The following is a 25,655-nucleotide window of genomic DNA, read 5'->3' on the forward strand; positions in this document are numbered from 1 at the left end:
TCTTCCTCCTCCTCCCCCAAAGAAACACCTTGCTCATCATCCTCTGAGTCTGACTCATCTTCTGCACATGACCTCTCTTCTTCCTCCTCCTCCCCCCTCTGTGCTGCCGCAGGTGTTGAGGAAACAGCTGGGTCTGATGAAAATTGGTCCCATGCCTGTTCCTGCCGTAACGGTTCCTGGTCACGCTCATTCGCAGCTTCATCCGCCACTCTACGCACAGCACGCTCCAAGAAGTACGCGTAGGGAATTAAGTCGCTGATGGTGCCCTCACTGCGGCTCACCAGGTTGGTCACCTCCTCAAACGGCCGCATGAGCCTGCATGCATTTTTCATCATTGTCCAGTTGTCGGGCCAGAACATCCCCATCTTCCCAGACTGTTTCGTTCTACTCCAGTTGTAGAGGTACTGGGTGACGGCTTTCTTCTGTTCTAGCAGGCGGGAGAACATGAGGAGGGTCGAGTTCCAGCGAGTGGGGCTATCGCAAATGAGGCGTCTCACCGGCATGTTGTTTTTACGCTGAATTTCTGCAAATCGTGCCATGGCTGTGTAAGAGCGCCTCAAATGCCCACAGAACTTCCTGGCCTGCTTCAGGACATCCGCTAAGCCAGGGTACTTTGCCACAAATCTTTGAACCACTAGATTCATGACATGTGCCATGCAGGGTATGTGTGTCAGCTTCCCCATATGCAAAGCGGCAAGCAGATTGCTGCCGTTGTCGCACACCACGTTGCCTATCTCCAGGTGGTGCGGGGTCAGCCACTCATCCACCTGTTTCTTAAGAGCAGCCAGGAGAGCTGCTCCAGTGTGACTCTCCGCTTTGAGACAAGCCATGTCTAAGATGGCGTGACACCGTCGTACCTGGCATGCAGCATAGGCCCTGCGGAGCTGGGGCTGTGTAGCTGGAGAGGAGAACTGCCACTCAGCCAAGGAGGAGGAGGAGGACAGCGAAGAGCATGTAGCAGGAGGAGAGGAGGTGGCAGGAGGCCTGCCTGCAAGCCGTGGAGGTGTCACAATTTGGTCCGCCGCTTTCTGCTTGCCATCGTTCACCACCAGGTTCACCCAATGGGCTGTGTAGGTAATGTAGCGGCCCTGCCCGTGCTTGGCAGACCAGGCATCCGTGGTCAGGTGTACCCTTGACCCAACGCTCTTCGCAAGAGATGACACCACTTGCCTCTCAACTTCACGGTGCAGTTGGGGTATGGCCTTTCTGGAAAAATAAGTGCGGCCTGGCATCTTCCACTGCGGTGTTCCGATGGCCACAAATTTACGGAAGGCCTCAGAGTCCACCAGCCGGTATGGTAACAGCTGGCGAGCTAACAGTTCCGCCACGCCAGCTGTCAGACGCCGGGCAAGGGGGTGACTGGCCAAAAGTGGCTTCTTCCGCTCAAACATTTCCTTCACGGACACCTGACTGCTGCTGTGGGCAGAGGAGCAGGAACCGCTCAAGGGCAGAGGCGGAGTGGAGGAGGGTGCCTGTGAAGGTGCAAGGGAGAAAGCGGCATAAGCAGATGATGCACCTGAAGGAGGAAGAGGAGAAGGAGGGTGACTTTTATTTTGTGTGCTGCTGCTGCTTTTGCTCAGGTGGCCATCCCATTGCTGTTTGTGCCTTTTCTCCAGGTGCCTTCGTAAGGCACTTGTCCCTACGTGAGTGTTGGCCTTTCCACGGCTCAATTTTTTTTGGCAGAGCGAACAGATGGCTTTGGTCCGATCTGAGGCACACACATTGAAAAATTTCCACACCGCTGAGCCACCCTGGGATGTGGGCACTATGGGGACCTCAGCAGCTGATGCTGAAGGGCAAGTTGGCTGGCTGTACATAGGTGGCGATACATGGTGCCGGACTCTGCCACCAGCTGTTTCTGACGAAGAGCTGCCCCAGCTTCTTTCAGCAACTTCTCTCCTCCTACTACTCTCTGACTCCCCCTCTGAACTGTCCCCCTCTTCATCTCCTCTATTGGGAACATACAGAGGATCCCTATCATCGTCATCATCGTAATCATCCTGCCCAGCTTCGCTTGCCTCAGAAAAATCAAAATGTGTAGGTCCTTCATCCTCCTTACACGTTACATCCATAGTGTTGTCGCGTAACGCAGACATATGAGCTGGTGAAAATTCATCTGGCTGTAACAATGGCTGTGCATCAGTGATTTCACCACCACTAAATAATTCTTGCGAAGTGTCAAATGCAGCGGAAGTGGTGCTAGTAGTAGCGCTGGTGGCTGAGCAAGATGAGGTGTTCTGTGTCGCTAAATACTCAACCACGTCCTGACAATCTTGGGAGGTGATGGGACGTGCCTTCTTCCGAGCACTGTACTGTGGGCCAGGTCCACACGAAATTACATTTACACGACCTCGCGCAGACCTGCCGGGTGGCCTTCCTCTGCCTCTGCCACTACCTCTTCCTCTTCCTCTACCTGTTTTGTCCATATCGGGTATGCACGGAGTGGTATATCACACTGCGTGCACTCACGTAGGTAGGTGGGTTCACTTAACTGCACAGGTATGCGCACTGATGCGGTGGGTTCACTGAACAGTACAGGTATACAGTGGCGGGTTCACTGAACACAACAGGTATGCAGTGGCGTGTTCACTAAACAGGTATACAGTGGCGGGTCCACTGAACAGAACAGGTATACAGTGGCGGCCCTGGCGGGTTCACAGAACAGGTATACAGTGGCGGGTCCACTGAACAGAACAGGTATACAGTGGCGGGTTCACAGAACAGGTATACAGTGGCGGGTCCACTGAACAGAACAGGTATACAGTGGCGGCCCTGGCGGGTTCACAGAACAGGTATACAGTGGCGGGTCCACTGAACAGAACAGGTATACAGTGGCGGGTTCACAGAACAGGTATACAGTGGCGGGTCCACTGAACAGAACAGGTATACAGTGGCGGGTTCACAGAACAGGTATGCAGTGGCAGGTTCACTGAACTGAACAGGTATGCAGTGGCGTGTTCACTAAACAGGTATACAGTGGCAGGTCCACTGAACAGAACAGGTATACAGTGGCGGGTCCACTGAACAGAACAGGTATACAGTGGCGGCCCTGGCGGGTTCACAGAACAGGTATACAGTGGCGGGTCCACTGAACAGAACAGGTATACAGTGGCGGGTTCACAGAACAGGTATACAGTGGCGGGTCCACTGAACAGAACAGGTATACAGTGGCGGGTTCACAGAACAGGTATGCAGTGGCAGGTTCACTGAACTGAACAGGTATGCAGTGGCGTGTTCACTAAACAGGTATACAGTGGCAGGTCCACTGAACAGAACAGGTATACAGTGGCGGGTCCACTGAACAGAACAGGTATACAGTGGCGGCCCTGGCGGGTTCACAGAACAGGTATACAGTGGCGGGTCCACTGAACAGAACAGGTATACAGTGGCGGGTTCACAGAACAGGTATACAGTGGCGGGTCCACTGAACAGAACAGGTATACAGTGGCGGGTTCACAGAACAGGTATGCAGTGGCAGGTTCACTGAACTGAACAGGTATGCAGTGGCGTGTTCACTAAACAGGTATACAGTGGCAGGTCCACTGAACAGAACAGGTATACAGTGGCGGGTCCACTGAACAGAACAGGTATACAGTGGCGGCCCTGGCGGGTTCACAGAACAGGTATACAGTGGCGGGTCCACTGAACAGAACAGGTATACAGTGGCGGGTTCACAGAACAGGTATACAGTGGCGGGTCCACTGAACAGAACAGGTATACAGTGGCGGGTTCACAGAACAGGTATACAGTGGCGGGTCCACTGAACAGAACAGGTATACAGTGGCGGCCCTGGCGGGTTCACAGAACAGGTATACAGTGGCGGGTCCACTGAACAGAACAGGTATACAGTGGCGGGTTCACAGAACAGGTATACAGTGGCGGGTCCACTGAACAGAACAGGTATACAGTGGCGGGTTCACAGAACAGGTATACAGTGGCGGGTCCACTGAACAGAACAGGTATACAGTGGCGGCCCTGGCGGGTTCACAGAACAGGTATACAGTGGCGGGTCCACTGAACAGAACAGGTATACAGTGGCGGGTTCACAGAACAGGTATACAGTGGCGGGTCCACTGAACAGAACAGGTATACAGTGGCGGGTTCACAGAACAGGTATACAGTGGCGGGTCCACTGAACAGAACAGGTATACAGTGGCGGGTTCACAGAACAGGTATACAGTGGCAGGATCACTGAACAGGTATGCAGTGGGCTGAGGGCTCACTGAACAGAACAGGTATGCTGTGGCAGGATCACTGAACAGGTATGCAGTGGCAGGATCACAGTACAGGTATGCAGTGGGCTGAGGGCTCACTGAACAGAACAGGTATGCTGTGGCAGGATCACTGAACAGGTATGCAGTGGCAGGATCACTGAACAGGTATGCAGTGGGCTGAGGGCTCACTGAACAGAACAGGTATGCTGTGGCAGGATCACTGAACAGGTATGCAGTGGCAGGATCACAGTACAGGTATGCAGTGGGCTGAGGGCTCACTGAACAGAACAGGTATGCTGTGGCAGGATCACTGAACAGGTATGCAGTGGCAGGATCACTGAACAGGTATGCAGTGGGCTGAGGGCTCACTGAACAGAACAGGTATGCTGTGGCAGGATCACTGAACAGGTATGCAGTGGCAGGATCACTGAACAGGTATGCAGTGGGCTGAGGGCTCACTGAACAGAACAGGTATGCTGTGGCAGGATCACTGAACAGGTATGCAGTGGCAGGATCACTGAACAGGTATGCAGTGGGCTGAGGGCTCACTGAACAGAACAGGTATGCTGTGGCAGGATCACTGAACAGGTATGCAGTGGCAGGATCACAGTACAGGTATGCAGTGGGCTGAGGGCTCACTGAACAGAACAGGTATGCTGTGGCAGGATCACTGAACAGGTATGCAGTGGCAGGATCACTGAACAGGTATGCAGTGGGCTGAGGGCTCACTGAACAGAACAGGTATGCAGCCAGGAAGAAGTTAAGCCTAACTAATCTTTCCCTATATGAGAGACTGCAGCAGCTCGCCCTACTCTCACTAATGCAGGCACACGAGTGGCCGTAATGGCCGCCGCTGCCTGCCTTATATAAGGGGGGGTGGGGCTCCAGGGGCTAGTGTAGCCTAATTGGCTACACTGGGCCTGCTGACTGTGATGTAGAGGGTCAAAGTTGACCCTCAGGTGCATTATGGGGCGAACCGAACTTCTTCCGCAAAAGGTTCGCGTGCGGTACCCGCACGCGAACCACCTAAGTTCGCGCGAACCACGTTCGCCGGCGAACCGTTCGGCCCAACTCTATTGGCAAGGCCATCTTCAAAAATTTCTGGGCCCCATACCAATCAAACTTACTGCCCCATCCCGTTTCGCTTGGTGATTTTCAGTGTGTACAGGCTCTATGACTATGGTAGGGATAAAAGAGTGAGCAAGATGGGAGATGAAAAGATAAAGAGTGATAAGGAAGGAGAGAGGGACAGAAAGTACAACTGAGCGAGAGAAGGAAAGCGAGGAGGAGGGAAGGAGATACTTGCTTCAACAGGACTGCAGTCTTTTTCAGAAAACGTCCTGCACTAGGAGAGGGTGAAGAAAGGTGAATGAGGGAGAAAGAAGGGGGAAGGAGTAGGAGATTTCAGGGTGGAAGAAGGGAAGAGTGGAGGAACTGAGAGAAGTCAGTCAGTTAGGCCATCAAACGGACAGTTAGGGCCTGAGCCCACTAATGCAGTTGTGTCCGCTTTTCAGCATTTGTAACTGAAAAGTGGACACAACTGCATCAGTGGGCTCAGGATCTAAAGGATATTAACCCTATGTGCGCTGCACAATACAATAGTGTCCACAACAGAGGAGCCAAGTGCTTTTCCAGGTCTGCCACAGTTTATATACTTAACCCAGTGCCGGTTCTCCAATGAAGTAAGGTGAAACATTTGCATCAGATGCCGAGATTTTAGGGGCAGCATTTTACCTTCCTGAGGAGGAACGGAGTGCTTGAGCTGCAGCATGTCATGTGAGAACATTAAATGAAACAGAGTAAATTGTCAGGTGCTGTGCAATCATTCCAAATGTGGAGGGGGGAGGGGGGGGGGGAGTCGACCGCATCCTCACAAGTTTGCCTCAGGCAGCAAAAAGTCTAGAACTGGCACTGACTTAACCCCTTGGGTTCTTTGTCCCTCTTGTGCACGATCACACATTCATCTATCGATTTATGGGCAGATTTGACTAAGAGACAGATCTCTCTCTGACTGAATCTGATCAGAGAGATATCTGCTGGCTGCCCATACACCCCAGGCAGATTTAGTTTCAGCTTTAAATCTTTCTGAAATCAGCTTTGTGATGTCACCATACTGTCTGTCTCGCTGCCCCCGACCACATCCCCAAAATGCTTTATGTGCCCCCTGGTGACCTTGGATAAAGATTCCTTACCTTCCCGCTGTCGCCGTACCTCCGCATTAGCCCCCCATCTGGCATTATAGCATGTGGGGTGCATGTGTGATGTGACACACGTGCCCCAAGTGCTATATGCCGGTAGTCACTTGGGACCCGCATGCAGAAATACGGCGGGCGTAGCTCCGACACTAGCAGGTGGCGTGACAGGGAAAGTATTTTAATGCAGGGGCACCGGGGTTAATATAACATTTGAAAAAGACAGAGGCAAGGAGTTTCACTGCCCCCAATATCGCATGCCGTTTCCGCTGCACACCCAAACAACTTTGGCCCAATTTTTCCCAGCATGTCCGATGAATACACGCGACGAATTGGTCAAATCATTGTGGCGGAACCTATTTTAATCCAGTTTGATAGTAATATAAGTCTTTTCCCATTTTTAATTCAAAGGACTTCCGAGGCGACCATTTTAATCTATTTTTACTCACCAGCCCCTAGAAGCCATTTCAGTCCCTCGCTGCAGCTCCGTCCTCCTCTGTGTCCCGCTGGCTGCCTGTAAAGCTCGAACAACAATCAAAGGTATTGATCAGCCTTTGTCCAGTACTGATGTTTTTTGAATAAAATCTGACTTTTAATCATCCAGTTGATCAGACAGAATGAAAATTCGAGGACATTTGTAGGCGGAGCATTAGTCGATCGATAAGCCATATTGAAAATTGATGATGTTACATGAGGTATGATTAAGTATACTGGATATTTTATTACTGTGCGTAGTAGGAAACAATTCCTTTCTGAATCAATTGCTGTCAGAGAGGAATCGATCGCTTTGTCACACTGGGTGGCAATTTATAAAGCAGTGAACACACTTAGAGGTTGATTCACTAAAGGAAATAGTGCGAGGAGCCTAGTGGGCCAATCAGAGTGCGAGGATCACGGCCTTTACAGTGATTGGACCCAAATGCTCCTTATTTCCTGGAAGGAGGCTTAAGGTAATAGCGTTCGCTATGCTGCACTACTCGCATCATATCGTGCTCTCCTGTGTGGCTAATAGCGCACGTAGCGTGCAGCGCATTACATTTAAAGCACGCTGTGGAAATAGCGTGAGCAACAGGAGGTTACTCATGCTATTTCCTTTAGTGAATCAACCCCTTAACAGTTTTTGTGCAAGTTTTCTGTACAGAAAAACTGAAATCTCATAATAATCAATGGGCGCAGAAAAAAAACCTGACATTCTGATGATAATTCTGCACATTTTGTAAATTTTTTTATCAACAACATTAGCTGCTGTGAAAAAAACGCTAATTGGAGAATTGGAGAAAGTGGAGAAAGAGGTGCAGAGTTCCAGCACACGCAGAAACTACAGCAGGGGACTGGACTTGTCTGTAGGATAGGTCTGCCTGAAGTAAGGCTAGTTCCTTTAAATGGCCTGCACAAGCAAAAGTGCTGATAGCAATGATATGGTAAAGAGGAGGAGAGGCGTGGCTGGCACTGCGATACAAGCTTTATTGACATAAAGATTAAGACACTTACAGTCAGTGGATACAGGTTCATGCAATCGGCGGCTGAGTGGGCGCCAGGTCGGGATCGCCCTGCAGACGACCGCTTTGCGCCACTGGCGCTTGTTCACCACAAAGGGAGGATTGCGGTGAACTTTGTGGTGAACAAGTGCCGGGCGTTTGCAGGGGGATCCCGACCTGGCGCCCACTCAGCCACCGATAGCGTGAACCCGTATCCACTGACTGTAAGTGTCTTAATCTTTATGTCAATAAACCTTGAATCGCAGTGCCAGCCTCGCCTCTCCTCCTCTCTTCCGATTGGAGAAAGCTTACAGAGGCAGGGAGCAATGCCGATGGAGGAGGCAGGGGAGACAATGCGGGGGGAGGCGGAGGAGAGGTCGGTGGGCTCCCTCGCTGTCCTCTATGGCAGCTCCATTCAGTTGTAATAGCTACTGTTATTCTGGCCTGTTGCGGCCAGTACTCGACTTCTGCGCATGTAAGACCAGGCCGCAGATGCCCCCTCCGCGCTCCCGTTCCTGGGAGCATTCTGTGCCTGTGCAGTACTACTGGGCATGCGCAGAAGAGTCGGCCAGAATACTGAGAGCTATTACAATTGAATGGAGCCACCAGAGAAAACAGCGAGGGAGCCCACGGACCTCATGGGGCTGGAGGAATTCCAAAATTGGGAGACAGAACTACATTCCCACTCACAATGGAAAATGTCGGCTTGTGGAAGACAGCACTTAGGACTTCATGATGGATAGGGGGATTCATGCATAATTCTGCGTTACCTCTGCATCATCGGAAGCACTTCCGCCCCATTATGTCGCACCGCAGGTAGTGTGGCCAGTCTCATAGAAACTAATGGCCACTGCGACGGGGCAGCGGTGACGGAGAGCAATGGAACGCCATAGTGTGAAAGGGGCCTTCATATTTTAGTACAGAAGGCTCGAATGACAACATACAAGGAAAGAGCTTGGTGTGTAAGGAAATTGTTGCATGTGAAAGATCTAGATAAAGCCAAGTTCAAAGATCCCATGATATCTTGTACGTTGGCAGTCATAAAGTGTTTGCATAAACTTCATATCAGAGAAAAGAAACTAACAGTGCAGTCTAGAAAGATCTGCCTGTTCTAGGCATGACCTGAAGGAGAATTACGCAGTAATCACCTCCCTGTAACTCATGACTATGAGTCATCTAGGTGAAGTGTTTTCACTGTACAGAGTTACAGAAGTTGTCTAGTAAATATTTAACAAATGCGATTTCCATGGCATATTATAAGTTACTACTTCCTTTAACAAAAGTAGTGAAGTTATTTTTTTATTAAAATATTATAATTTAGCATTTATATAGTACCAACATCTTCCACAGCTCTGTACCGAGTATATTGTCTTGTCACTTAACTGTCCCTCACAGGGGCTCTGTCAGGCTTGTCTGGCTACTTGCTATAGGTCAGACTGTATGCTCATATGACTGACCTATAACTCAGCCCTAACACCTGCATATACTCATGCCTAACAACAAACTACAAAACCCTGCAGGTAGATGTAGCGTACAACCTGGCACATAGCATTCACCAAACACAGCAAGGTAATGCAAACACAGTATACTTGAATAGTCACCTGAGGCCTATGGACTGAGGCAATCCAGACAAAAGTGTAATCAAAATACAGATGCGTAGTCCACAGAGGCCGGGATCAGGGCAGGCAGCATTCGTGCAAGGTCAGGTACAAGCCGGATCAATAACAGGTGATCAGAAGAAACATAGTCAGGTGAAATCTGGGTCGGCAACAGGTAATCAAATTCTGCAATAAGCTTTGGTCAAGAGACAGACAGGAATCTGCAGCAAGACAATAGAGCTGTTGCGAACGGTTTCCGAACCGTTTGCCGGCGAACATCTCTGAAGCTATGGGCCTTGTACTACTTCCAGGTCGCTATGTCCCGGAGTAGTACACCTGCGCTGGCCCGGCAGTGCCCGTCCTAGATCGCGCTCCTGTTGCCGGGCACTTTCTGCGCATGCGCGTGACAGCATGAGTGACGTCACGCTCATGCACAGAGAGTGCCCGGCAACAGGAGCGCGATCTAGGACGCGCACCGCCGGACCAGCGCAGGCATAATACTCCGGGTCATAGCGACCCAGAAGTAGTACAAGGCCCATAGAGATTCGCCTGGCGAACAGTTCGGGCCATCTCTACAAGACAAGGCACTTGGTATGAGCGCCATCTCAGCTACAAGCCCAGCATAGGCTATCACGGGGCGAGAACTTGAGGGCGCTCACCTTTCTCTTATACTAGGACTAACCAATCAAAAGCAAAGGAATCCAAAACAACCAATCACTCTGCGGCATGTCAACAAGTCAGCTGACAACTGGTATTGTTTAAAAGGAAATAAATGTGGTAGCCTCCATATACCTCTCATTACAGTTGTCCTTTAAGTCTGCCTTGGGAATCCCATCAACATTTTGCTATGGTGTTCGATAATGTGTTGTTATATTTACGACAAAAACTGTAAAAAAAAATCTGGCCTGATTACTATCCTACTCCTATGTGAAAGCATGTACTGGTGTTTTACTGATAGCTGAACATGTTAAGGCTTGTTCCCCACCAAAAACTTTACAAGGTTTTATCAAACATTATTGTGATTAAGAACATCTATAAGAGGAATACAGATGTTCCCATATTGTTGTCATTGTTTAAAAATGTAATTTGTCAGACTGTACTGCTGACTTTTTGGCTTCAGCTGAATTTGAGTCAGACACCTACGATAATTTAGCAGCTAGCTGAAAACACCTGCTCTGTATACTGTACCTGGATCTTCTGAGAATTAAACTTCAAAAATCAAATTTCTGCTGTTGTGAAACCTTCCTACTTTCATCTGTAGTGACAGGAGTGGCACCTATAGGAGTGACACCTATAGTCATGGAGACAGGACGGTGGAGAAGCCTCTGGTAGAGAGCTTCCATCACTGGATGCTGAGAGGTGAGTAACATTCCACCGTTATTGGGGGGACATAATTCAGGGGGCATCCTGCCATTGCTCCTGGCTATGTGACACCCTGAGCGACCACTCAGGTAAAAGGCTGGCCCTGCCCCCATAACTTTAGATCAATAGGTTATGATAATCTGGTCATCCCAGAGTTCACTTCAAAACCTCTGGAACCAGAGCCTTCATGCTGTTCCTACTCTATGGGACTTATTACAGCTTCATCATTGCAGACTTAAAGGCCACTTGTTTAGTTTAGGATTTTTGAACTTTTAGCCAATAATTACTGAACTGAGAAATGCTATGAGAGTTGAGTCCTGTGGGAATAAAGCTATTTAAAAATGTTGCTGTTTGGGTCACTAATTCTGGATGAAATGGAGAGAGACAATCAGCACAGTTGAAAGAGGAAGTTACCAGGCATGCGAAAGCTCTTCACCTGGCCTCCTCCCTGCTAGTGATACGTTGCTGTGGCAATGGCTGACACACCTGGTTGGGGGTGCTTCTTCCAAGAATCCAGCATGTAAACTGCTGCCCCTGATCCCGCTCAGTGCAACGGCAAGAGACCAGCCTGGTAGATTGTCTTGGCCAAGTGCAGTCTGAGGGCATTTTTCTCCCACTCAACCTGCTCACACCACCCCATCAGCCCTCTTCTCCCCTCCGTAACAACACAATGTGTCAGTAGCCTACAGACTAGTGACGTGTCTGTACAGAACTTAGCCACAAACTATTGTCTAAAGGATCGAGTCCTGATCGGCACAGTCAATAGTCCTCCTGCATGTGCATGAGGGTTAACACATTTTTGTGAATGTTCTCTGGAAAGCTGGTGATATCTCTAATCTAAAACTATGCTATACTATACGAGTTTCTTCTACAGAAAGGGAGGTTTGAGAGAATTTCAGGAGATAGTTAAAGGTGCCCAAACACCTCTTGATCTGCCATCAGATTGACCATCACACTGCAGATTTACAATAGATTCCCCCGCCTGCCACGCCACCCCCCAATGTAATGTGCACCCTCTGGGCCCATGGTGAGTGATGCATGCTCCCCTGTCATGCTGACGTGACTCCTCGCCTCCTTCTGTGTCCGGTATCTCTTTGAATTGCCAATGCGCCTCCTGTACCACATGACACTGCCGCATGTAGTTATGTCAGTGCATGCAGCGGTGTCACGTAGTATAGATGCTCGTGGTGGCAATTCCCAAGATCCAGGACACAGGAGGAGGCTAGCCGGTGTGACAAGTGAGCATGCAACACTCACCCACAGGCCTGGAGGGGGGGGGGGGGGGAAGAGTCTGGCGGGGGGCCATCAAGAAATTCAATGCTGTTACCATGGTGCATCTGATCGAACCATTGCATCAAAGATTTTCCAACATGCTCAATCAATCCTTCTGACTAATTTTGGCCGGAAATTGATCGGGTGACCATGTTTTGGCAATGATATCTGCCAGACTTGATCATTACAATCGAATAAGCTGGATATTGATGACGAAAATCAAATAATGTATAATATTCCCTGTACTCAGCCACCACCTGCTATTAAGTTTTCTCTGGTGTGACTCACAGCAGGTCATCTTCTGCTTATCCTCTCCATACAATAGAGTGCAGCCCAGCAGCAAGCCAGTGACCACTGTCTAACAAGGATGATCAATGAGATGCAAATATTTGGGGTTTTCATGCAAATTAATTCTGAACTCAACCAAACAGATGCAAAGTTTATTTTCCTGACTTCCAAGGGGCATGGCATTTGCCTGCCAGTTTCAGCATCTCATTAGATCATCACCATTGTAAAGCCGTCCATGAAAACTATTGTGAAAGATACCGGTAGTTTTGGGTGACAAATAAGTCTTGTACAGATACCACACTGATATAAGCTTGTTAGTGGTAGTTTTGCCTGACACTCTCTCTGCATCTAGCAACAGTATATACTGTATTATTTGGACTATAAAGGTAGCCATACACTGGTCAATTTGCCATAAGATTCGACCAACAGATAGATCCCTCTCTGATCGAATCTGATCAGAGAGGGATCGTATGGCTGCCTTTACTGCAAACAGATTGTGAATCGATTTCAGCCTGAAACCGATCACAATCTGCTGAGCTGCCGCTGTCGCCCCCCGTATACATTACCTGAAGCCTGGTCCCGGGCATCTTCTCCGCATCGGCTCCCGGCGGGCATCTTCTCCGCATCAGCTTCCGCATCCCGGCATCCGGCATAACTTTCTGTCACTCCAGTGACAGCGGAAGTTCAAATAGAGCGCCCTCTATTTGTACTTGAGCTGTCACTGCAGTGACACAGGAAGTTATGCTGGATGCCGGGATGCGGAAGCTGATGCGGAGAAGATGCCAGCCGGGAGCCGGGAGGTGATGCGGAGAGGATGACGGGAGCCAGCTTCAGGTAATGTATACCTGCGTCGGTCGTACACCGCTAGCGATGCGCTCCTTACCCGTGGCGATCGACGGTAATTTTCCGCACGGGACCGATCTATTTCGGGCCGGAATAGATCGAAAATTAGCGTGTTGCGTGAACAATTTAACAGCAGATTCTATCCCAGTGATCGAATCTGCTGTCGATCGGCGGGAAATCGGGTTAGTGTATGGCCAGCTTAACCTCACTTTTTCTTCCCCAAAAGTGGGGGTAAAAGTCACTGCATCTTATAGTCCAAATGCAGGGAGTTCCTGACTTGTGAAAGCCTGCCAATATAAACCTCCAACCCGCCGCAATGACGGGGACTCCCTGTATTGTGCCCGTTCAGAGGAGGACACAGGGAGACAAACAGAGACAGAGGGGGACACAAAGGGACATAGAGGAGCACACAAGGAGGACCCAAAGTGGCATAGAGGAGGACACAAGGGGGACGGAAGCGGACACATGGGGGGCAGAGGACGACACAGGGAGACAGAGGAGGACACATGCAGACACAAGGGGGCATGAGATGCAAAGGGGGCATAATCCACAAGCTGCCCCTTCACCATGGATGCACCAGGATTAGTATATGTTTTTCCCTGGTAAAGATAGGTGTGGTCAGGAGTGTCTTATGGTCCGAAAAATAAGGTACATACTGAAAAGTTTGGCCAATCAGTCTGGTCTGCTGTAAGGAGAGGGGAGAAGACTTGCACCAAAACGCCCCTTACTGCACCCAGGAACAAAGCAGGTTGCCTAAAATTTAAGCTGAAATTGATTGCTTGTCCCCCATGTTTGGACAAGAGCAAAAAGCAAGGGGGATGCCTGTACAGACAGACAGTGGGGCAGATATATCAAATCTAGTGCAGATATGGTGCAGACGTGGAACAGCTGCTCAGAGCGATCAAAGAGAATCCTTGTTCTGGATACATGCTCTTTTTTTGCACCAGTTATAATAATACAGTGCTTTTTTCCTGGCAGGCTCAAAGCTCTTCCGAGGCAGCCACTAGAGTGCACTCAATAGCAGTGTAAGGCCTAGTTCTGACAGAACTGACAGGTTTTGGACTAGTCTATCTCCTCATGGGATACTTTCTGGGCTTTCTTTGTTTTCAAAAGCATTTCCTGAATGGCAGTTGCTAAGTCTAGCTACCAAAATAGTGTGCAAATAGGGAGGCCAACTGGTATCTTACTATTTTGGCAGTTAGACTTAGCAACTGTCATTCAGGAAATGCTTTTGAAAACAAAGGAAACCCTGAGAATCCTCCATGAGTATAAGGACTAGTCCATAATGGAAGCATGGGGGCGGCAGCAAAACAGATCTGACACATATGGACATTAGAAACACAGGGGAACACAATGGATGTACAGGGGGACAATTTGACACGGTGGTTGTACGGGAATAGAGGCGGCACAGGGGGACCCAGTGGAGGTATGGGGGACAGAGTTGGCACAGAGGGTTAGATGTGGCATGTAGGGAGGACACTGGAGGTTTAGAGGGGCACAGCACTCCAACTTACATACAAATTCAGCTTTAGAATGAACACATAGTCCCTATCTCGTTTGTTAACCAAGGACTACATGTATGCATGAAAATGTGCAAACAAAACGTTCATGTACGCTCTACCCCCTAATAACTCATTCCAATTGGTGCAGGATCTCAGCGAGCCAAGCCAAAGTACATTTGTAGAAAAAAGGATGATCCGCAAACCAGATTTGACTGATGTAGAAAATGTCCGTTCTTTATTGAGAAATCCACAAAATAACGTGCAATAAAATCACAGGATCAACTGACGCGTATCAGGCTTACCATCTGCCCTTAGTCATAGTTAAAGTATGCATGAAAATGTAATGTGAGTCATATCAACAAGCCTAAAGCCTGGTACACTTATCTAATTTTGATTGACCAAATTCTATCACTTCCATGAAATATGAGAGCTTACCTGCAACATCTGTTCATTGCATTCAAAATCTGTAAGCCCTCATACTACATAGAGGTGGTAAAATTGGCCAATAAAAATTGTATGTGTGTACCAGGCTTTACAAAGCACCAGAACAACTGCATAAAACCTTATAAGCTTGATTCACAAAAGCATGATAACTCAGTTATCACGCCTAAAAGCTTTGCACATGCAAACTAGGGTGCTAAATAGTTTGCACGTGCAAAATACTTAGCACCGTAGTTAGCACGTGCAAACTACTTAGCACTGTAGTTAGCACTTGCAAAGCATTTTAGCACCCTAGTTAGCATGTGCAAAGTGGCTTTTCACTGGTGTGCTCACACTTTGCATGCTTTAGTGAATAAAGCCCTATATGTACTTTTGCAGGGATTTAAAAAAAAAAAGTAAACAAGCCCTTCTGATAGGTGAAGAGACTATGAAGGACATAGAGAACAGCATCACCTCTTCTATGTGTGCACTTTCATCCGCTACCATTTTACATAATTTCTTCCCTGACTTTAAAGGGAACCCGAGGTGAGAATAATATGGAGGCTGCCATATTTATTTCCTTTTAAGCAATACCAGTTCCCTGGCTGCCCTGCTGGTCCTCTGCCTCTAATACTTTCAACCATAGACCCTGAACAAGCATGCAGCAGGTTGGCGGTTTCTGATATTATTGTCCGAACTAACAAGATTAGCTGCATGCTTGTTTCTGGTGTAATTCAGTTCACTACTGCAGCCAAATAGATCAGCAGGACTGCCAGGCACCTAGTATTGTTTAAAAGGAAATAAATATGGCAGCCTCCATATCACTTTCACCTCGGGTTCACTTTAAGCCTGTGGCCACACAAACATCAGGCAATGTAAATATAAGATTTTGTATTTTTATTACATTGACATTTATATACAGCACAGTGGCATAGTGGTTAATGCTCTCGCCTTTAAGCGCTGCTGGGCCCCTGGTTCACATCCCAGCCAGGTCATCATCTGCAAGGAATTTGTATGTTCTTCATGTGTCTGTATGGGTTTCCTCCTGACACCCTGGTTTCCTACCACATCCAAAAAAACATACAGATAAGTTAATTGGCTTCTCCTTACATTGGCCCTAGACTATGATACATACATGGACATATGACTTTGACTAGTGAGCCCCAATGAAGGACAGTTAGTGACAAGACAATATACTCTGTACAGCACTGCATAATATGTCGGTGCTGTATAAATACTTAAAACAAATATACACGCACACGTTTATAGCATGTGTGAATAGATATCAGAGAAGAGTTGCATGTTAGTTTTGAAACGATACATTCCGGATAAAAATAATTTCTCATCTCTCAAAGGCCAAGAACCAGGAAGTAGAATTCCCCCGGCCTACAACAGGACACGAAGAATCTGCCATATAGCCCTAGTAACAACATTGCGTCACATCCTTCCAATCAGCGCACACCACATCCCACCCTCCTTCTGCTAACGGCTGGAAACTTCTAGAGGACTAAAGAGATCTTTGCGTGGTATCCCTCCGCGACAATTTAGTTCCGTAAGTTAACCTTATTGTTCATTGCTTGGAATTTGCCTCAACGCTGCTCAAATAAATGTTATTGCGTGTACGATTAACCAGGAGTAGAAAAAAACGAGTGACTAGTACGCACGGCGCCGTTATTTTGCGCTGTTCCGAGAACTAGTTTTCTTTGTCGCGTATGAGCACATGAGTGGGAGGAGTTGTGATGAGTCACCGCTAAAGGGATATATAGGGGAGGCGAGCCGCAGCGGAGGATAGACTTCTACGCGTTTACTGAGGAAGTTTTCTGCTATTACACGTGCTTTAAATTCTTTGGAAGGTGAGTGTCTTGCTGCAATGTTTCGCTTGCTTTAGTGGGTGGTGTGAGAGGCAAACGCCGCTTTCCACACGGCGCTGGGGGTATGAGGTGCAACTGTGCTGCGTCAGGCGCCATTTTTGCTGCTGGCCGCCCCTTTGTATGTGGCGGGGATACGAGATGACGGTTTAAGGGCCTTTTTCCACTAGCCTGCGATTTGCAATTTGCTTCTAATCGCAAATCGCAAGGTACATTAAACTAATGGAAACTGCAGCAGCATTTTCCATTAGTGCGATCCGATTGCGATGCGATTTTGGTCAAAGCGCAATCGTCGTCCTGCCGCGTTTTGTATGCGATTGAGCTGTACTATAATGAGTATAGTAGCTCAATCGCAATCGCATGGTGGAAATTGAAACGCGATCGGAATCGCGATCGCATTTCATAGTGGAGGGCCTAGTTGTTGTTTGTATTTGGTTTTTTTTTTTTAGAGGTTTTGTAGGGACGAGTCTCATGCAGCAAGCTATTTCTCATCAGTGGGTTTCCTAAAGTTCCCTGCTGCCCGAAAAGCCTTAGTTATTGTATGACTCCTATAGGAATAAAGGTCAATTTGTGCTCTCTATTGACTGCTTTGTTTTTGAGGCTGGGGACCCACTAGCAACTCTTGTATAAATGCTTGTGATTTGAAAAGCTCTTGCTAAGTGGGACCCCACTTTTCAAAAATCACCCATGGCATTAAGCCCCCACTACACCCTTCAGTTCCAGGCGCGATCGAATACGATTGGATCCTTTAAATCTGACATGTCTGATTGGGATTCGATCGATTGTGTGATCGATTTTCATTGTAAACTAGCCAAAATCGATTGAATCCCAATTGGGTATGTCGGATTTAATGGATTCAATTGATTGTGCCTGGAATTAAATGGTGTACATGGGGCTTTAGATTAGCAAATCTAAAGTGCTTGGAAGAGCGCTGCTAGTGGGTCCCAGGCCTGAGTCTTGCAGGCACACATGTCTTATTGTTGAGGGTGGTTGGTGTATGCTAGCTATGGCTTCTTTAGACATATGTGGGCTTGTATACATGCAGTGAGTAGTGTGGTGCTGATAATACATCAGAGTCCCTCTGTCACTCCTTTGCACTGTAGTTCAGTTTTTACTTCCGTCCTAATGTAGCTTGGACATTATGGCAATCAAATGACTATTTACGCTAGTGTAGAAGTTAGGCCCACTTTACATGGGTGTCACAGTTCTGAAATGACTTAACACCACAGAACTGCTCTTATGTAATTGTCCTATATGTCCAATGGTGATGTGCATATTGCTGTGGGGGTTATGCTTCAGTGGTGAAGGAAGGGCTGTATGACAAGAAAAGACAAATAACATTTATATCACGCTTTTTCTCCTGGCGGACTCAAAGCGCCAGAGCTGCAGCCACTAGGACGCGCTCTATAGGCAGTAGCAGTGTTAGGGAGACTTGCCTAAGGTCTCCTACTGAATAGGTGCAGGCTTACTGAACAGGCAGAGCCAAGATTCGAACCCTGGTCTCCTGCGTCAGAGGCAGAGCCCTTAACCATTACACCATCCAGCCACTTCGCTGTATGGAGCAAGGAAGGGCCGTATAGAGCAAGAGAGAAATGGGGTTGCAGGTCCTTGTTTGAGTAATGTTGCCAACTGCACAATAATTTGGCAAAATACTGCATATTTATTTCTGGGCGTTTAAACATTGGTCACTGTAAAGTAGGTCAGAAGCTGACTCTTCACTGTGCATCAGTGCAAGTATTCTGATGTTCAGTAACTAGTGTTATGTCTAAAAACAGTATTACTTGAACAATGAGAGCAGTTGCCTCTCCCCCTCCCAATAAATGGAAGAACCTTTGATGGTACTTAAAGTGGATCCGAGATGAACTTTTACTCATTGCATAATTGTGTTCCGTTCCTATTGTTTATAGGGCATTCCTCAAGCCAAATACTTTTTTGTTTTTGTTTTAATGCTCTAATTCCCTATAAACTAAACCACTCCCACAGGTTTTCAGAGAGCCAAGGCACTTTCACACAGCAAGGGCTCATGAGAGCTCAGTCTGGGCAGGAGGAGGGGGAGGTATTACTAGCCAGAGATTTCAGAGGCAGAGGGGAAGGAGGAGGGGGGATTGGTTTTCTTTGCTCAAGATGCAGATAAGCCTGCCTCTGTGTAAGGGCTGGTTCACACGGGCATCTGCTGAGCTTTTGCTTGGCATTGCGTTCAAACGCCAGCGTTTAAAAGCTAGCTTTTGAAAAGCGATCAAGGCTAGCAGTTCTGGTCTCTGCTATTGTTTCCTCGTGTTTACTGCCTCTGAAAGCAGCATGTTGCTTTTGAGACTAGACGTATTGCTGGGATCTACTGCCAGGCTTTCATGAAAGCCTGCAAAAGCCAGCTCTAAACGCTCCCATTCACTTGCATGGGATGGCAGTAGATCCCAAAAAACGCTGCGTCTGAAACGCTGCGTTAAACGCCACAAAAACGCCCGTCTGAACCAGCCCTAATGTTTGCAAACAACGTCTGCTGTCGTGGTATCACAGGAAGAAATATTCTTATTCTATTAAAGCTGTTTGCAGCTAGATTTGCTGTGAAAACTATCTAAACTTTAGCTAAGATATATAGACAAGTTACTTGTTATAGTTAGTATTTCATCTCGGATCCACTTTAAGGAAGGTAACTGTGGTTTCTGAATGTATCATTGACTGCTCTTCTAACTGTGCTGCCCTTGGCTGCAATCACATTTGACAAGTTATACACCCAAATAGGGAGTGACCTTAGCAATTTGTGTCCTGAGGTGCTGTAGATAAGTGTACTTATTCTTATGTGCGGCTGTAATTACATTTGTGCGTTTAAAATTGGTCTTTGATCCATTACTTATATTAAACTTTTTGTTGGTTGGTCACTTTCAGAATATTCCTTCTAAGACAATCCAACGTGCTTTCAATTTAACGAAGCTGGTTTTTGAATGAAGTTGCTTAGTCATTTAGTGGGGGCTGATGCATGTTATCGGTTTCAGCAGACACTGATTAGGAGCTAGTTATAAAGCCTCATCTACACGGTAAAATTTTCCATCAGGCGGATCTATTAGATGGATCTAATAAGAAATTACATGGTTTGTGGACGTCCAGATTGTTTCAAATGTAATGAATACGATGGGACTGGTTTTGTAATTATCTAATAGATCCAATCTGACGGAAAATTGTACCGTGTAGATGAGGCTTTATGGCCCATACTCACGGGCAACTTTTTGGCCTGTCGCCAGCACACGTGAGCGTGTGCGCGACAGGCCGGCGACGGCTTGTCGCCAGGTCCCTCTGCATACACGCGGCGGAGGGACCTGGGAACTGATGCGGAGGAAGCTGTTGCTCCTCCCCCCGCCGGAAGCCCAATACATTTCTTCTCTTGTTGCTGTCGCTAGTCCGCGTACTCACGCGGACTAGCGACAGTTCTGGCGGAGTTGCGGCGGCGACTGTTGCCAGGCGATTGGGCGGTTCAATCGCCCGGCGACATAAGCGACTGTTTGGGGTGCGCGCCCGTGCAACGCCGCATACTCATGGGCGACCTGTCGCTGCAACACGCGCGTCGCGTGTTGCGGCGACATTTGTAGCCCGTGAGTATGGGCCATAAGTGTTGTAATACTCCACACATCCCTCTTGTGATGAAGTGTAAATGTTGCTGCTTGTCAGTATTTTAATTATGAATGGAAATCTATAAAACCTGTTTGCACTATTAAGATGCAAACAATCATTCTTGAGCATTAGTACACTAAAACTTTGAAGTCCCTGGTCTGGAGAAACTTTAACTGCTTCCTTTAAAGCAGACTTCTGTGCCAGTAGGCTAGTTCTTAAAGGGAACCTAAGGCGAGACCTGGATGCTGGCCTATTTATTTTCTTATTAGTGCACATTGCCAGGCTGTCCTGCTTATCCACGGTTTTTAGCCACACTCTGAACACGTATGCAGATCAAATGTTTCTGACAAGATTAGAGGTGTGCATTTCAGGCACTACTGACCAGAAAGATTAGCAGGCTTGCCAGGCAACTGGTATTGTTTAAAAGGAACTGCATATGGCAGACCCCCATAAGCATCAACTATGGTTCCTTTGCAGTTTGCTGTGCAATCTACTTTTGCAGATTGAACATAAATGTGATGCCCATTTTCTTATACAGTCTAATGTTAATTTATTCAGCTTAGTTCTATAAAGAAATGAGCCCACTTTTTTAAAACTAAATTTCTAACTGTGAAAGCATGCTATATGTAAAGGTATCCAAAGTTAATTTATTAAATGTTTGTTTTTTCTCTGCATTCTCTTTGTAGTTATTTATGGAATCGGGAAGGGTCTTTTGTTTCAGATTGTTGTACAACTTAGTTCTTCCTGAGAGGATAACCAACTATTTCACTTCACAATAGCGTACAGTATTGCAATAGCACCTTTGACCCAAAATTGTGAGCCAGTAGTGTAGAAATACAGCAAATGTTTTGATATGGTTTGCTGCTAAGCACATGATTGAGTTGTTGGTCCATTGTTAAACTTAATTTTAATTTTGTTTCTCCTAGGTCACAATGCAGATCTTCGTAAAAACCCTCACAGGCAAGACAATCACCCTTGAAGTTGAGCCTAGTGACACAATAGAAAATGTAAAAGCAAAGATCCAAGACAAAGAAGGTATCCCACCAGACCAGCAGAGGTTGATCTTTGCCGGCAAGCAGCTGGAAGATGGCCGCACCCTTTCAGACTACAACATCCAGAAAGAATCCACACTTCACCTTGTTCTGCGGCTGAGAGGAGGTATGCAGATCTTTGTGAAAACCCTCACAGGCAAGACCATCACTCTGGAGGTTGAGCCCAGTGACACAATAGAAAATGTAAAAGCAAAGATCCAAGACAAAGAAGGTATCCCACCAGACCAGCAGAGGTTGATCTTTGCCGGCAAGCAGCTGGAAGATGGCCGCACCCTTTCAGACTACAACATCCAGAAAGAATCCACACTTCATCTTGTACTGCGGCTGAGAGGAGGTATGCAGATCTTTGTGAAAACCCTCACAGGCAAGACCATCACTCTGGAGGTTGAGCCCAGTGACACAATAGAAAATGTAAAAGCAAAGATCCAAGACAAAGAAGGTATCCCACCAGACCAGCAGAGGTTGATCTTTGCCGGTAAGCAGCTGGAAGATGGCCGCACCCTTTCAGACTACAACATCCAGAAAGAATCCACACTTCACCTTGTACTGCGGCTGAGAGGAGGTATGCAGATCTTTGTGAAAACCCTCACAGGCAAGACCATTACTCTGGAGGTTGAGCCCAGTGACACAATAGAAAATGTAAAAGCAAAGATCCAAGACAAAGAAGGTATCCCACCAGACCAGCAGAGGTTGATCTTTGCCGGCAAGCAGCTGGAAGATGGCCGCACCCTTTCAGACTACAACATCCAGAAAGAATCCACACTTCACCTTGTACTGCGGCTGAGAGGAGGTATGCAGATCTTTGTGAAAACCCTCACAGGCAAGACCATCACTCTGGAGGTTGAGCCCAGTGACACAATAGAAAATGTAAAAGCAAAGATCCAAGACAAAGAAGGTATCCCACCAGACCAGCAGAGGTTGATCTTTGCCGGCAAGCAGCTGGAAGATGGCCGCACCCTTTCAGACTACAACATCCAGAAAGAATCCACACTTCACCTTGTTCTGCGACTGAGAGGAGGTATGCAGATCTTTGTGAAAACCCTCACAGGCAAGACCATCACTCTGGAGGTTGAGCCAAGTGACACAATAGAAAATGTAAAAGCAAAGATCCAAGACAAAGAAGGTATCCCACCAGACCAGCAGAGGTTGATCTTTGCCGGCAAGCAGCTGGAAGATGGCCGCACCCTTTCAGACTACAACATCCAGAAAGAATCCACACTTCATCTTGTACTGCGGCTGAGAGGAGGTATGCAGATCTTTGTGAAAACCCTCACAGGCAAGACCATCACTCTGGAGGTTGAGCCCAGTGACACAATAGAAAATGTAAAAGCAAAGATCCAAGACAAAGAAGGTATCCCACCAGACCAGCAGAGGTTGATCTTTGCCGGTAAGCAGCTGGAAGATGGCCGCACCCTTTCAGACTACAACATCCAGAAAGAATCCACACTTCACCTTGTACTGCGGCTGAGAGGAGGTATGCAGATCTTTGTGAAAACCCTCACAGGCAAGACCATTACTCTGGAGGTTGAGCCCAGTGACACAATAGAAAATGTAAAAGCAAAGATCCAAGACAAAGAAGGTATCCCACCAGACCAGCAGAGGTTGATCTTTGCCGGCAAGCAGCTGGAAGATGGCCGCACCCTTTCAGACTACAACATCCAGAAAGAATCCACACTTCACCTTGTTCTGCGGCTGAGAGGAGGTATGCAGATCTTTGTGAAAACCCTCACAGGCAAGACCATCACTCTGGAGGTTGAGCCCAGTGACACAATAGAAAATGTAAAAGCAAAGATCCAAGACAAAGAAGGTATCCCACCAGACCAGCAGAGGTTGATCTTTGCCGGCAAGCAGCTGGAAGATGGCCGCACCCTTTCAGACTACAACATCCAGAAAGAATCCACACTTCATCTTGTACTGCGGCTGAGAGGAGGTATGCAGATCTTTGTGAAAACCCTCACAGGCAAGACCATCACTCTGGAGGTTGAGCCCAGTGACACAATAGAAAATGTAAAAGCAAAGATCCAAGACAAAGAAGGTATCCCACCAGACCAGCAGAGGTTGATCTTTGCCGGTAAGCAGCTGGAAGATGGCCGCACCCTTTCAGACTACAACATCCAGAAAGAATCCACACTTCACCTTGTACTGCGGCTGAGAGGAGGTATGCAGATCTTTGTGAAAACCCTCACAGGCAAGACCATTACTCTGGAGGTTGAGCCCAGTGACACAATAGAAAATGTAAAAGCAAAGATCCAAGACAAAGAAGGTATCCCACCAGACCAGCAGAGGTTGATCTTTGCCGGCAAGCAGCTGGAAGATGGCCGCACCCTTTCAGACTACAACATCCAGAAAGAATCCACACTTCACCTTGTACTGCGGCTGAGAGGAGGTATGCAGATCTTTGTGAAAACCCTCACAGGCAAGACCATCACTCTGGAGGTTGAGCCCAGTGACACAATAGAAAATGTAAAAGCAAAGATCCAAGACAAAGAAGGTATCCCACCAGACCAGCAGAGGTTGATCTTTGCCGGCAAGCAGCTGGAAGATGGCCGCACCCTTTCAGACTACAACATCCAGAAAGAATCCACACTTCACCTTGTTCTGCGGCTGAGAGGAGGTATGCAGATCTTTGTGAAAACCCTCACAGGCAAGACCATCACTCTGGAGGTTGAGCCCAGTGACACAATAGAAAATGTAAAAGCAAAGATCCAAGACAAAGAAGGTATCCCACCAGACCAGCAGAGGTTGATCTTTGCCGGCAAGCAGCTGGAAGATGGCCGCACCCTTTCAGACTACAACATCCAGAAAGAATCCACACTTCACCTTGTACTGCGGCTGAGAGGAGGTATGCAGATCTTTGTGAAAACCCTCACAGGCAAGACCATCACTCTGGAGGTTGAGCCCAGTGACACAATAGAAAATGTAAAAGCAAAGATCCAAGACAAAGAAGGTATCCCACCAGACCAGCAGAGGTTGATCTTTGCCGGCAAGCAGCTGGAAGATGGCCGCACCCTTTCAGACTACAACATCCAGAAAGAATCCACACTTCATCTTGTGCTACGGCTGAGAGGTGGCTTTTAAATCTGAAAAGAACTTTTATTGCTATTTGTTGCACTGTTGTAAGCTGTGGTACTGACATGTTTGTAAAATAAAGTTTGTTGCACACTGAATGTTTTTGCCTCTTGATTTTTCAGGTGTCAAATCAAAACTGCAAACTGGCTGTCGAGGTGTCAGTTGCTTCTTGTCTATTTGTAAGGAGTAATTCTATGCAAGGTTCTGGTGTTCAGCTCTTTAGGATATCTTGTGTAGATTTACTTTTCTATGTCTCCAGAAAAGATTTATAGTTAAAGGCAACCTTAAATAGACTCTGAAGCGAGTCTAAATTCTCTTTATTTCTTTTAAGCACCATAAGCCCTGCTATACTGCCGCTATCCCTCGGCAAAATGAGGAGTTTATAGCCCCCAAATCCCCTCTGCAGATTTCACAACTTTCTTGGTCATGGATTTTGCTGCTCATGGAGGCAGAGCTTTGAGCTGCAGCTCTGCCTCCATGCGCGTCAATCTGCCGGCGGATCTCCACCTCTCTCAGTGAAGAAAGACTAAGAGGGGCGGGGATTGATGCGTGAAGAGTAAGAGCTACAGCCCTAAGCTCTGCCTGAAGGAGGAAGTGCTCCCCAGACAAAGGAGATCGGATTTGGGGGTATAAACCCTTTGTTTTGCTGTGGGATAGTGGTGGTTTAGCAGGGCTTATGGTGCTTAAAATGAATAAAAGTTAAGAGAATTTACTCGCTTCAGTCTCCAACTGAGAGGGATATGGATGTTTCCTTATAAACAATACCAGTTGCTTGGCAGTTCTGCTGATCTCTTTGGCTGCAGTAGTGGCTGAATCACACACCTGAAACAAGGATGCAGCAAATCCAGTCTGACTTCAGTCAGAGCTCCTGATCTGCATGCTTGTTGAGTTGCT

At 47.5% G+C, this 25,655-nt stretch overlaps 1 protein-coding gene and 1 long non-coding RNA gene across 2 annotated transcripts; one reads left to right on the plus strand and one right to left on the minus strand.

The window, feature by feature from the left end:
- Positions 1 to 16,051: 16,051 nt before the first annotated feature.
- Positions 16,052 to 16,652, minus strand: LOC137547127 (uncharacterized). Its single transcript, XR_011026491.1, has 2 exons — positions 16,429 to 16,652; positions 16,052 to 16,230 (listed from the first exon to the last, which is right to left on the minus strand). It is a non-coding gene; the product is annotated as an uncharacterized lncRNA (long non-coding RNA).
- Positions 16,653 to 16,913: 261 nt separating this feature from the next.
- Positions 16,914 to 24,859, plus strand: LOC137547126 (polyubiquitin-C-like). The gene is made up of 2 exons (XM_068270360.1): positions 16,914 to 17,022; positions 21,567 to 24,859. The coding sequence occupies exon 2, from the start codon at positions 21,573 to 21,575 to the stop codon at positions 24,768 to 24,770; it is 3,198 nt and encodes a 1,065-aa protein (XP_068126461.1). The 5' UTR covers positions 16,914 to 17,022; positions 21,567 to 21,572; the 3' UTR covers positions 24,771 to 24,859.
- The last annotated feature ends 796 nt before the right edge of the window (positions 24,860 to 25,655 follow it).

The sequence above is a fragment of the Hyperolius riggenbachi genome, chromosome 2, assembly GCF_040937935.1.
Source record: "Hyperolius riggenbachi isolate aHypRig1 chromosome 2, aHypRig1.pri, whole genome shotgun sequence".
NCBI lineage: Eukaryota > Metazoa > Chordata > Amphibia > Anura > Hyperoliidae > Hyperolius > Hyperolius riggenbachi.